Here is a 14502-nt window from a genome sequence, read left to right as displayed (position 1 = left end):
ATAATAATTATATTTCAAATAATAATCTACTTTATTGCAAAGTTTTTTTAACAGTGAAAAATTATCCTCTTCTGCAGGTCCAGCAACCTCTCAGGGGATGGCTGGCTGGAAAGCAAACACTCTAATCCTTCCTAACAGGATCCACAGCTGGATCACAAATCCCAGAATCCTGTAAGGTCTCTTCTACAATGCTCGTGAGGGCACAGTTACAAGTAGAGATGTCAACACTTATTCAAAAGGAAACTAATGAAAAAAAAATTAAATGCTAAAAGCATTCAAAATTGGCTCAAATTTAATCTTGATTTTAAAAGGAAGCTTTGTAATTTCCTTCTTAAAAATAACGACACAGAACTTAAAATCAAGTAGTCCAAGCCTACGATGTGGTCCAAGATAATGTTTTCAATCAGGCTGCCATTTCTCATTTGCTATTTTCCTCTCTGGCAAAATGGCAAAGGTACTTCAAAAGATGCAACACCAAAAGAGGCCCAACCAGATCATCTTGCTTAGAGTCATATTCAGCTGGGTTTTGAGCATCTCCAAGAACAGCCATTCCACAACCTGTCTGGGCCCATCTCAGGCTGTTTAATCTCACGGTGAAAGCTTTTTCCAGATTAAATCAGATTTTCCCTTGCTGCAACCGCTGTCCCTCGTCCTGCTCCTGCACAGCCATGCTCTGAGCCTGTCCCTCCCTCTCCTGGGGCACAGACAGGCTCTCTGCTGTGTCCTGCCACAGCTCTGCTCCAGCCCCACAACTGGGGCTCTGACACCTCGCTGTCAGGAGTCCTCACCCAAAAAAATACAGTTTTTAAAATCACAATTTGAAAACTGATAGTTACATTCTGCCAGCTTTTCCTTTGTGAATAGAGTCCCTGAGGAGATTGTGCTGACCTTTTAAAACCCCCCAGAACCACCACCTACATAAATAACCCCTGCTACATCAGGGGAAAGGACCTCCAGGCAGCATTAACATGAAGAGAGAGGTTAGAGAGGGCTAATGTCAAAAAGCACTGTGAGCAATAAGTAATGCACACAAACCATGATTGATAATGACCAGCACAGAGCCTTAATTCATCTTTTCTCCATCATTTTACTGAGGGGGACCATATCAAATTAAATAGTGACCCAGAAAGGGTTTATTCAACCATACAAAGCAGGGCATGAAGGAAAGACATATTAAAGTGGTGATGACTGCAGTGTAATTGCAGCTCCTTAAAGGAGCACCACAGCTCAGAGGGAAACCTGAATCAGGAATCAGCCAAATGCTGGCAGCAAGAGCAACCAAGGTACTGAGCAATACCCAGCACTGAGCAGGCTTCCCTGCCCTGGTGAGAGCCTCTCCTTCTCAGAGCCTGACACAGGAGCCCACGTCCCCCGTGCTCACGGCACAGGAAACAGAGCTGTATTGTGGCAACTTGCCATGAAAAACCATGTAGAATGGAGTTCCTACCTCTAAATACTTCCTTTCTTCCCTTACATCAGTTGCTTTAGTAACTGCTTCAAGTCAGCGGCTCCACAACGGTCCAGACTGAGTCATTGCCAAAAAGCAACAAGTGGTGGACAGAGCCACGAGGGTATGGGCCTTTTACCTGGCCCAGAGGGAAGCCAGGAGACCAGGGAGGAGCTTCAGCTCACAGTGGAAAAGGTCACACAGCTGAGGCTGAATAAAGCAGGGACACCTGTGCCTCTGTACTGCAAAACAACACTTGTTTCATTGCGCCACTGGTATCTACCCCAACCTACAAACTACCTTTAGCTGAAGCAGGGACACCTGTGCCTCTGTACTGCAAAACAACACTTGTTTCATTGTGCCCCCAACCTACAAACTACCTTTAGCTACTCATAGCTTGAACACACTTAACTTCAGTAAATAATTCACTTATCAATAACTAGTCTATTTAACATTAGCAGGCTTCAGGCCTCCTAATGCAGCCCAGGAGCTGGAGCTCAACAGCTCTGATATGAGGAGTCATCCTCAGCCTGGGGTACACACTGCTGCTGAACAACATGCCTTTTGGATCCTGCATGTGCTTTAGTCTTTCTAAACGAAGTATTTGGAATGCAGAAAGTTTTGGAAACAGAATGTAAAAAAGAGTTATAGCTTGGGAAGGAGGAAAGAGAAATTTGCTTTCTATTGCAGATTTCAAAGCAACAATCTTTATTTTTACTTTAACAAATAGTCACTAGCTGCTACACCATCTGTAAGCCAGCATAAAACCAGGTGGAGATGACATAGGTCATCTTATGCTCTCAGAGAGTGATCTACATTTTAAAATAGGGAAAAAAAATTCTACTTATGCTCTCAGAGAGTGATCTACATTTTAAAATAGGGAAAAAAAATTCTACTTCATGTCCCAGAAAGGGGATACCACATCTTTCACCTTATATTATTAAGTCTCTTCTCAGATCCTCTGTTAATAGGATTCCTTTAGCCAGCAGATGGATTGTGAATACAGGCAGTTTCATCTACTAAAAGACAACATAAATCATAATTGAGAAAGGAGAGACCGCAGTAAGGTTATCACCATACAGCCTCCTCCATGAAAGGTTTGCATTAAAGCATTAGTGAAATTAATTCATCTTTCATAAGAGCTTTGAGCAGTATCTGTGATCTATGATAACAACCAATTTCTCACTATGAGAAAAAAAAAATTACTCAGGCCTGATAGACTACACAAATCTGCTTTTTTTAAAATGGCCCAACATTATCTAGAGTGTTGCTCCCAGAGGCATCATTTGAGGTTTATGCCTTGCCAAGAGGACCCATAAATCAAAGCAGAAAGTTTTGTTAGTTTTATATGCAGTGGGCTGTAATTATTTTGAATTGCATTATGCCTCAATCACTGTAATTACTTTTAGATCATCCTTAAACAGCTGCAATAAAAAGAAATCAGTCTTAAACCATTTCTCACACAAAAAATTGCAGATGTGATATGAAAGGTCTGGCTAAAACACACAAGAGCATGTCAATGCAATGTTTGGGCAAATATGCTGCTCATGCCTTCTGCTGGGTAAACCCAAATTTCCAAAATAAACACTATTTTGAGGCCTTTTAATTGCTATTGCTATTACTAACATTTGTCTAGACAGAAAACATGTGATAGCAAGATTAATTTTAGCTTTACATATAGAAACATGCATATGAGAACCAAAACTATCCTCCTGTTGTTTTTTGCTCTTGCTGTGTCTGTGTGTTTGAGACACTTTTGGGTCTCCAGTTCCAAAGAAAAACAGCATGGTCTAAAACTCATAGCAGTTATTTTCTAACTCTTAAGTCACACGGAAACAGGCTGGGTTGCACAAGGCAGGGTGCAGGCCAGGCGAGCACACAAGGGGCAGAGCTGCAGTGTGAGTGCTCTGCACTCACTGCAGACCTGCAGAGCCCGTGGCCCTTCCCTCTGCTTCTGTGCAGAGCTCTGCAGCAGCATGGCCCCAGCCTGTCCCATGGGTCTGGCTGCAACAGCATTCCCAGGAATTCTGCTGGGGGCAGGAACAGAACTGAACTTTCAAGGTGCTTTGGAGATTTGTTCATTACTTAATTGCATATATTTGCAGATTTTCTCTTTTCCTGTCAGTTCCTCCTCCAGGTAAACACTATCCCTGACAACCAAAACACAGAGGTTTTTGCTCAGAACCATTGTTTAAGGCACTGGAACCAATGGGAGCAGCACGAGGGCGTCACAGCCTCCAAAGGCTGCTCCTCGGGTTCCAGTCCCCACAGTCCCCATGGTCCCGTCCTAAAAGCAGCACAGGAGGGTGTATTGAGGAGCTGCAGCTGCTAATGAGGTGGGAACACCATAGGGCCGAGCACCCACAAGGAATGAAGGAATGAGCACCATTCCTGCTCCACAACACCTTGTGGCAGAGCCCCAAGACTCAACCACTGCTCCAAGCGACTGCGAAGAACTGCTGATGCAAGAGGAGTAATAAACAAGGCTGAGCAAGTTACAGCTCTGCCACTCTCACAACGAAGCAACAGCAGTGAAGTAAATAAAGGAGGAAACAGTTGTCCCTGGGTATCAATGAGCAGTGCACAGCCTGTCCCGGCGCTGTGAGGCACCATGCTGCTGGCAGTGCCCACACTGCTGGGCAGAGCTCTCAGCCAGGCACAGCACTGCCAGGCACTGCCACAGAGGGAAAACAAACACCTGAGCTATGGCTCCAGCTCCCCCAAAGTGATCTGACACTTAGCTTCAAAGTATTTGACATGTTTATTCACAGGAAGGGAATGCTTTGCAAAATTATGTCAAAGGCACTTTTCCTTCCAGGACTGAGATATAAAAATAAATCATTTAGTATCAAAGTCAAGAAAAAGAACAACCTTCATCTTATCAATCCCATAACTATTTATGCAATGCTCTGCCAAGCACACAAACACTGTGTAAATATCTCTAATTGTGTATATTTACAAATCCTAAATTAATTTTAGGAGTTTATTTAGTTCTTCCTTTTATTGAAGTAGTGACATGCCTGTTTGATCCACAAGTGTTACAGGAGTTCAACAAATTCATTCACTTGGTTTGAGGAGAACATTAACCATTAAACACCCATGTTCTAGATGTTTTTAAGAAATTAAAATTGTGAAAATTAAAGGAAACATCAAAGAAAAGAGAGTCTGCACTTCCAGGTGCAGCGCAAGCAACGCCTGAGCTCTGCTTGTGTTCCTGGTTTTGACAAGACCAGCAATCTCAAACGTCCAGCACCTCCCAGTTCTTCTGAGAACAGTGCAGAAGGGAGAGTGAGGGCACCCTGGAGGACAGTGCCAGTGTGTGTTTGGGTCGGGTGTCCCTGGCAGCAGGGTGAGCTCCCTGTCCCAGCTGGGCTGGCAGAATCCAGCGGCACGGAGCTCCCAGACAGCCCTGCCATGGCACACTGCCACACTGCCTGGCCTTCACACGCACAAATCAGTCCTTTCTTCACTGTCCTCACCCTCCACAAGGATTTCTTACTAGATTTTGGTACGTCACACCATGACTTAAAACATGTACTACAGGTGTCAAGAAACACACAGACAAAATTCCAAGATTCCATTCTGCCCTTATCACTGAGAGAAGCTGCTCAAGAGTAGTCAGAGGAAATCAGAATCAAAGTATTTGGGAATGCTTCACAGTTCTGTACATACCTCAGGGAAATAATCCTGTGGAAACTTCTCTTTTTCCAGCATGGGTGTGCTTTCTAAAGTGTCAGAGTAGATTTCTTTCCCAGTAACCTTTTTATACTTCTTAGCTAGGAAGAGAGATAAGCCAAAATTAACACACATAACTTCAACATTATGAGCATCTTCTCACACTTATTGGCAAAGCATCAACAAAACAACTGGTAAATCAACAGGATCTTACCAAAAATGTGCAAGCACTGAACTGTTCTGGGGGAAAATAAACACCCCTGTTTATATCAGACATCTTGAAGTTACACAGTTATATTGTCATTTCTACTACCCAGAGCCCTGTGAAGTGTGGAGCTCTAATTGTGAGCCTGGTCTCTGTACACCCTTGCACTCAAATCCCACCTCAGCTGCTCTGAGACCCTGCAGCCCCCAGGCTCCTTCAGATCAACCCTTTCCAGCCATCAGCACATGAGGCATGGATTTTTACAGCTGGAATGGGAGTTGGACTAGTACAAGAGACTCAGTGGCGATGCAAAGCACTTTCCAAAGTCTCTAATGAACAATTTCATCATAGACAGAAACAACACAGACTCCTATGGATCTACTCAGCCCATGAATGAGAGGTTCTCCTTCTTGATCCACTTTCTACTTGGTTTCTCACCTGATGAGAACAAGGTACTGGCATATCTAAGGTGAGAACCAGACTTAGTTTAACTCCTCTGACACAGGAGCTCGGGCAGCTGATGTACAGCTGCCATTGTGCTGGGCCTACTCGCCTGGATCCAGTTTCAGCTGGGAATGTATAAGAGAAAAACTCCAAGTATTATCAAGACTGCTAAACTGTTCAGTCCTACTGCATATCTGAGGAAGCATTTACTGTAACGCAGCCCTGTGTCTTTGGGGAAAAAGAAAGTGTAATTCTGTTTCAGCTGGGAATGTATAAGAGAAAAACTCCAAGTATTATCAAGACTGCTAAACTGTTCAGTCCTACTGCATATCTGAGCAAGCATTTACTGTAATGCAGCCCTGAAAGTGTAATTCCTTGTGCGCCAACCCCTCTGAGGCCTGGCTCCCGCAGGACGACTGAAAAATATCCTGATAAACTCATCTGGCACTGTTCAGTCCTACTGCATATCTGAGCAAGCATTTACTGTAATGCAGCCCTGAAAGTGTAATTCCTTGTGCGCCAACCCCTCTGAGGCCTGGCTCCCACAGGACGACTGAACAAATACCCTGATAAACTCATCTGGCGTCATTCCAAGTAGACTGTGGATGGATGTGCCTCTTTCAGCAAGTTGACCAGTGTCAGCAAAGAGATCCTGATGCCTTTTGAGTTCCAGAAAGGCCTGGCAGGACTGTAAGGCCTGAAGGCATCTGCCGGGAGAGGTTCCCGGGCAGGCACAGCTCCCTGCCCACCGCCACAGCGCCGAGAGCCAGGGGCCCGCTGTGCCAGCGCTGCAGAGCGCCCGGGGCAGCACAGCCTGCCCAACCACCGCCAGCCCCGCGGCACTGCTGGCTTCAGCCCCGAGAACAAGGTCTGTAAGTACACGGGGTCAGCTGCAAGGCCAAACCCCTCTCTTACAGGACATCCCCTCAGAACAGACAGCTTGGCGCTAGCTTGAATTGGAAGCAAACTTTTGGGCCTCTGACCACTGTGAAAACAGTTCAACAGATCTACACTATAGCATATAATATGTGAGGCTGCAGGAGAAAAGTGTTCCTTTCACAAAATGGCTATATGTCCTCCTGAGATCTGAAAAACAGCGACAATCTTTTTTTTCCAGTCTGTATTCAGTCACATCCAACTGTGCAGTGAATTTTGAAAAGCAACAGTGATGTTCCAGGAATACTGAATTGTGTATAAACATTATTTTTTGCATGCTTTTGAGTAGAACCAGAATTTCATAATGATTTTTGTGCAGAGAATGTTTGTATTCGTTTGGATTTTTCTTCTGATTTAAGAGCTTAATACACTGTGAAAATGTCAATAGTCGTGAGAGAAGAGGCAAGTTTTACATTTCCCCTGAAAGATGGGAGCCTTTGGGGTCATATTTTACAAGCCCTATGCTGGGAGACGGACTCTGCTCTGACAAGAACATTGTGTGACTTACAACACCCATTCACCCATTTCCTTGATTTTTATTAAGAGTTTTTTCCTTCTAAAAGATGTTTGGGCCAAACCCATCTTTATGAGCATGGTTCACATTGGCAAGGTGGCTCTGCTAAGGTTTTGCCACGCAAAACAAAGCAGCAACCATTTAAAGCATTTATTTTCTGAAACAAGCATCTGTTTATTGCTTTTCTAGGAATTGTTTTCTCTACACTTTTTTCTTCAATTTTCTCACTTTTTAAAAATTCTTATACTTTCTTTAAAAGCTGTACAGTAGCAAATAAGCTGCCAACAAAGGACTAATAAATCCAGAAAGCTCCTCTTCTCCTAAAGCAGCTGTCATTTCCCTGTCAGGAGCAGGACACCTCCTGTCTGTGACCACTGGGAGGGACCTCCAGGTGCAGTTTGGGGTGCTGCTCTCCTCAGGTGCTGATGGGATGGAGCTGAGAGCCAGGTGTGCTGAGACAGCTCCCAGGTCATGGGCACACACAGCCATTTGCATGCAGAATGACAAGCAGGCACACAGAGGAGAGCCAGCTGTCCCAGCCAGGCCTGGCACCGCCTGGGAGCCCCCAGCCTCCCCACCATGTGCACTTCATTCCTGAGCAGGACTGCTCTTTGCATTCGCGGGACAGAGCCCAGCTACGAGCTCTCAGGAGTGCCAGCTCTGCTGTGGAGTGCTCCCATATGGTTTGTCAGAAATAAAATCACTGTCTGTGATATTACAGCAAAAATGTTCCTTCAGCACTGAAACCAATGGTAACAGCAGGGCTTATGTAGGCTAAGTCTTGAATTGTACATGCACAGTGCTACTGTTCAAATATTTCAGGGCAGGAAGATCCTATACCCTCAATTACATGAGCAGAGAGAATCTGCTGAGAACAAAAATAATTAATCTATATAATTATGACAATTAGTTCAGTCCATAGTCACTACCATTTGAACAGTGCCTCACATTAATGGGATGCTAGACATAGTATTAATGTGATTCAGCTCAGTAAGCTAAATGAAGCTCAGGATATTTTTGGATTAAATATATACAGTTCTCAACTGAAATAACATAAATTTTATATAACCTTTTCTACATTCACCTCAGGAAGCATTCAATAATTTTCTATGATAGTCCTAGTATTTAACATATATAGCCCAGCATTACTTTCAAACTTGTGAGACACAGCAAGACCTCCAACCCGAAGGATCACTGTGGGTTAAAACAGTGCCACCCTCCTGCTGACCTGCTCTGCTCCCAAGTAATTTAAGCCATAAATCTACCTCAGCTGCTTTGCAAAAGGACCATCACTGTTGGACAGTTAAGGTCTTGGTCCTGTATCTGATCTACATGGAAGAACCTTGTGGCCATTCAGAGTTCTTCTGAAATCCTCAGGGATCACTATGGACCTAAAGGTGCATGGGAATGATTAATGCTGTGGCTTGCAGCCTGTGGCCGCTCCACTGACTTCTTCTAAAAGGTCTACAAAAGGTAAGAAGAGCAACACCTGTCACCAAGGGACCTGCCTGCATTTTAAAGGAGCCTGCATAACACGGAAACACTGCCAGGTACCACCATCAGAAAAGATGGAAAAGCTGCCTTGATGTACAAAGCAAACTAACCATTAAAAACATTTAATTCCTTTGCTTACCTTTAAAATCAAACTGGTAGATGTTTTTCAAAGATTCATGAAGAAAGTAAAAACTTCCTAGAGCCTGTAAAAAGAACCCAATAAAACATGGAATAGTAAAAATATGCACTTTGGCTAACAAAACCTGAAAGAGCATCAGGCTTTACAATCACAAAAAAAAGCAAACTCAAGAAATTAAATGCTAATAAATAAACAGATGTTTACATTTTCTAATATCTACAAAAATTTTAATTTCTTTTGTTGTTTCTCTGAGATTTCATCCGTCATTATAAAGATGACCTGTAGCAGCTGATCATGATAAGGGCACTGCCAGGTGTACCTTGGAGCATCAAACAGATGGATGTGATAGGTGACACAGACAGATGCCCTTCTGAGCCCCAAAGCCAGACCCTCAATTCTGGTATAAAAACCTGACCATTTCTTCTTCACTTTCAAAGCAAAACCAAAGCTCTTAGAGTATGTGGTACAGGAAACACGGAGAATTTTGAGTTTTCTAACCTACACCTAAAGCCTCTGCAGAAGAGGCTCCAGGACCTCCCGACACTGCCTGAAGTGGTTTTTCCCTACCCTGGAAGTGAAATAGCTCCTCAAGAGGGCCAGCCCCCTTTGCCTCCCTGCAGCAGGCCCCTCTCCCCGTGCCCCTCCAGGGCTGCCCACCCCGGGGCTCACAGTCCCTCTCCTGGTGTCACAGGAGCTGTGACACACACGGTGACACACACAGGCACCACGAGCCTGCTGCTTGCTGGGTCTTCTCCACAGACATGTCATTTACTGCTTTTCCCCACTTAATGAGAGGAAAACTACACATTAGAAGAGAGCAAATGGAAATCAAGTAAGAAAGAAAAAAAACTGGACAAATAGATTTTACGCTGGAGTATTTTAAAAAAACAAAACAACAAAAAAATTAAAAGGACAACTTGATGAGCCTTTAGATACATCTGATGCACCCAAAAGAAACTAAAAAATCCCCACCTTGTTACTGGATAAACTCTTACTAAGAAGAATAAAAGAAGCAACTTGTTAACCAAAAAGGATGATTTAGTTTCATTGCATCTTTTCCTCTCCAGCAACAAAGCCCCTCCCAGCACGGCAGAGCTTGGTTCGGCGACTGCTGCATTATTTGTGAGATGCTGCACATCCAGAGATTAGACATTTGCTGATTTGTCAAAAGCACAAACATGAGGTCCTGCCCATCTCCTTGACGTATCAGTCCATCCAACAGAAAGCAGTGCCACATGTTTAATTGATGAGTACACATCCCTATGACCCAGGCAGATTCCTTCAGGCCTTCGGGTTTCTTTTCTATAACATGGAGGAGGAGAACAAGGAACTGCAAGAGACATCCCTGTGAAGGACTCAAGGTGAAGTGTGCTGCAACAAGGACACATTGCCAGGAGAAAATAAATCCTGGGACAAGACAAAACACTGCCACCTAATATTCCCATCTGGCCCATTTCTTTCTTCAATGCATAGGGCGAAATCTGACATATATAAAGGTAACATTTGCTATAGAATAATAATACTCTTTAAGAACTCAATATAAGGATAAAGCTTTTTTTCTTACATGGCCTTCAGAAGAAAAAGAAAGGAGCCTTGGCAAGCATCTGGAAAGTATCATCCCAAATGCATACTGTCTGAAAAATGTAAAAGCAAATGAAAAAGGGATCCTGGAACAGGAATCCTAGGCTATGTCAGTAACACATGGCAATCCAGCCTACCTGTAACATCTAAGTGATGTTTTTAAGTGAGCTTTTCCTTTTTGCCCACAATGCAGGGCAGCAGAATCATGCTGTGAAGGGACCTCCGAGGTCTCCAGTGCAAGCCCTGTCCCACCCCTGTCAGTGGGGTTGCTCAGGGCACTGTCCAGGAGAGTTCCTGCCTTCCCTTCTGAGCTACCGCTCCTGTGTCTGACCCCGAAAGTTGGTAAACTTTTCCCTTCATTTCACTGGAATTCCCCATGCCTCAGCAGAGATGGAAATCTATGACTAAGTAAAAAAAAGTAATCGGAAATAGTGACCAATCCAGTTCAGGTATGAATAATACTAATAACAGGTGACTATTTAAATCTAGGTGACAAAATTGTGAACTCGGAAGCTTCTCTATGTAGCATAACAACAAGTAAACCAAGAAAAAAAACGCGATGCTCTGAACCCCATTTCATTTAGGGTGTCATAACTCTATTTTTAAAAACAGTACTGCCATTCATGCTTAAGCTACAACTTCATTTCTGAGTGTCACAATTTTTTCATTGCTTGACTTTGTACAGTTTTAATCACATTTTTAAAAACTAATTTTTAAGACATGCAGCAGAAGTTCAGTTTGAAAGTACACTTGTGGCACTGAGAATCAACTACTCATGCACAATGAATCTGTGACAGTGATGAAGTAACTCTGCCAAGTTTCAGGAGCTGATACCACTAACATTCAGGCTGGCTTGGACTGTGCAATTCCAAACACCCCACTAAAAACAATCAAAACTATAATGGAATGGAAATTACAGCTATCACTATCTTCCGTATTATTATAGACTTAATCAGGCTTAGGTACATAAATGTAAACTTGCAAAAATGATGGAGTGCACTTATAATTCTGCGCCCTAACACAATGAAATATATTTAAAAAACCTTCCAAGGCCTACTGCCTAGGCCCTTTGGTTGAGGCGATTATGTTAATTCAATTTATTTCTCATAAAATGTCAGTTTAACAATTAAGTTAAAAGAGATTAATTTGAAGTTGAAGAGCTTTGCTTTATTTTTTTATTTACAACTTCAGTATCCTTTGGAAAAAGCAGAACCGGTGCATATAGCAGCAGCAGCACATAAAAAATCTAAGTGATACAACACAGGAACACATTACAGATTATAAACCACCCAAACATCTTAACTTCTAAATATCTCAAACAAAAGGAAAGAGAGCTCTTACTTGTTCCATTTGGAAGGTGGCTGAGATGGATGACTTCTGCTGTGAGCAGAGTTCCACAGCACCTGTAACAGCGCTGTACTGAAACGAAGCTCGGCGGTCAGGCTGTGCCCCGTCCCTGCTCACTTACAGGGACACCAGAGCACAGCAGCAGGCCCAGCAATACTGCAGCCTCTCTGGAGCAGAACCCTGCGCCACAACAGCACGGGCCACTGCGGCTGACTTCCCCAGAGGCAGGGCCGAAGCAGCTCCTGCAGCCGGGCCCCTGCAGCGCCGCAGCAGCCCCGAGCAGAGCCCCGCAGGCTCTCACCCCCGGCTCCGAGCGCCCCGTTTGTGAGGTCAGGGCTCACACACTGTCCCCTGAACGGAGCACTGCTGCCCCAAGGCCTGCCCAGGGCACGGCACACGCTCTGCTCACAAGATGTGCCACTGGAATGAAGGGCAGGCAGCAGCCACGGGCTCCTCTGCTTGATTTTCCAAGCGGTCTGCAAACACAGACCCGTGGTGAATTCTACTTCAGCAGCCTTAGGGCAGAGCAATGAATGGCTGGCTCACAGTTAGGCTGGGATCAGAAAGTCCCCAGCTCATCAGGCCAGCCTGGCAGCCCCTGGGTCTGTAACCATATCAAGGTCATTGTACTCACTACCAACAGAAGCTTCTAGACCAGCCCAACCTGGTGGCCTCAGGGATACAGGGACAGCACATGTTATTCCCAGGACTGATCAGCCAGGTGAACTGGGAAGGAATTGTTCCCTGGCAGGGTTGGGGAGGCCCAGAGCAGCTGTGGCTGCCCCTGGATCCCTGGCAGTGCCCAAGGCCAGGCTGGGCACTGGGGCTGGAGCACCTGGGACAGGGGAAGGTGTCCCTGCCATGGCGGGGGGGGCACTCGGTGGGATTTGGGGTCCCTTCCAACCCAAACCATGATTCTGTGAATCCTTGATTTACACCCCACTAATAAAGTCAGGAGATGACAAGACAGAAAGGACTTCATCAGAGTCTGAGGTGCCCAGTTACGCCCAGCAGTACACAGACACTTCAGAGCAATGCCCGTGGCCACGAGGAAATACACTCACTGCAAGTAACTCAGTGCCAAAACAGAAAGGAATACAGCCATGAATACTCATTTGTAGCTTGGCCAAGTTCTTAAGAAACACACAAGACAGTAAAGCTGATTCTTCTGCTGTCCCCCTGTTCTCTCTAACCAATAGCTTGGCTTAAACTCCTCAAAAATCAGTCAGAGCAGCACCCAAGATCCTGTAGGCACAGCAGGGAAAGTTTCCTTTGTAAACTCCCAGGACCTCTTTCGATATCACGGTCACTAACTGCAGAGTACACAGGCAAACACATCCTGCCTTTTGTGAGAAGGGCCCTTATGGAAACGCTCAGGACTCAGGGAAAGGGCAGGCATTTTATCTCAGGCAACGCTGCTGTTAACAAAATGCTTTTTCCGGACTGCCAGAAGTACCTGACCATTCCTACCACACCTGCGTGCACACCTGTGCTGCAGCTGGAGACACAGAGGGCACGCTGAACCTAAGGTGAGCACGTTCATTACAAGAGCTTCACATCTCCCCAGAAAAGTATTATGGAGAAAAAAGCAGGAATCTTCTCCCTGTTAGCACACTGAAGCTGAACATTCATTGCATTTAATTAGGTTCCAGAATGATACTCATTATGGTATTAGAGATTTCTTTCATTAATCCATACAGAAAGACTCATCTGGGAAAACTAGTGCTCATGGCAAGAGAAACACTTGGTTCTAATGGATTACACATCCGCAATTATTAAAAGCACTGTTCCTTTAATTATACAGGAATTTTGCCACAAAAATTTGAAGATTTTAATAGCTATAGGGTTTTTTTAAACAGTCAATTGGCATAATTTCTTTTTAAAGTCCACCATTTCAACTGTGGCCATTTAATGCAAAAAGGAAATAGATGAATAAAAGTTTAATTACTGTACAGAGTAAACATTTACTGCATTACCTCACTAAATGTGACAGTTAATATATAAAGATTGTTTTAAATATATTTAAAATAAATTGCCAATGATGACACAGAAACTGTAATTCATGTAGTCATAAAATCCATAATTAGCTTTAATGAATATTTAAAGTCAAAGTTCAGCCCAACTTTTTCAATGTTTAACCTCCTATATCAATATAGTTCAAGGAATTCATTTATCATGGAACATGACAATGTCTGAATATGAATTAGCGCGAGCACTGCTGACAGGAAGCCCTTATCTCCTACCAGCCTTTTTGGCTCTGCTGAATGTCAACAGTGAGTTTGGCACGCCTGACTCTATTGATCGTGTGCCTGCTTTGCTACCAACAATTAAAAAAGTATTTCACACGTTTATAAACCCGAACATCAAGAGCAGGCATTAGTTTCCCATTAGCGAGATGGAGTCTGTAGTGGCCACCTCTCACTCAGGGCCAGCCCAGCGCTGGTGGTGGCTGCCACGCCAGACAGGCTGACAGCAATGTCACACTGCAGCTGCCACGGAGACTCCCGGTCCGGGCTCACTCAGGGCACAGAGACACCTCAGAGACTCCCAACAGCAAATCCTGGAATGGGAGAGAGCAGGGCCTGGAGCAGCAGCACGCTGCCCATGCCCAGGGGCTGCTGGGCTGGGGGTGCTCTCCTGGCCCACGCTGCTCCCCAGGGACTGGGGGCACCTGGTCTGCAAGCACCTGACACGGCTGCAGCCACAGCAAAACAGCTCCG

General features: G+C 44.5%; 1 protein-coding gene across 3 annotated transcripts in view; it reads right to left on the bottom strand.

Annotated features, from left to right (window-relative positions):
• Positions 1 to 14502, bottom strand: part of INPP5A (inositol polyphosphate-5-phosphatase A) — a 193211-nt gene that overhangs the window by 82059 nt on the left and 96650 nt on the right. For all 3 annotated transcript variants that reach the window (XM_041400150.1, XM_041400151.1, XM_041400152.1), the window contains exons 5-6: positions 8855 to 8918; positions 5120 to 5223 (exon numbers count right to left, since the gene is read on the bottom strand). In XM_041400150.1, the coding sequence (XP_041256084.1) occupies positions 5120 to 5223; positions 8855 to 8918 (168 nt within the window). The remainder of the gene's footprint in view (positions 1 to 5119; positions 5224 to 8854; positions 8919 to 14502) is intronic.

This window comes from Onychostruthus taczanowskii, unplaced genomic scaffold, assembly GCF_017590055.1.
Source record: "Onychostruthus taczanowskii isolate IOZ18803 unplaced genomic scaffold, ASM1759005v1 scaffold173, whole genome shotgun sequence".
NCBI classification, from domain to species: domain Eukaryota; kingdom Metazoa; phylum Chordata; class Aves; order Passeriformes; family Passeridae; genus Onychostruthus; species Onychostruthus taczanowskii.
Note: the sequence above shows the minus strand (reverse complement) of the source record. Positions and strands in the feature narration are given on the sequence as shown.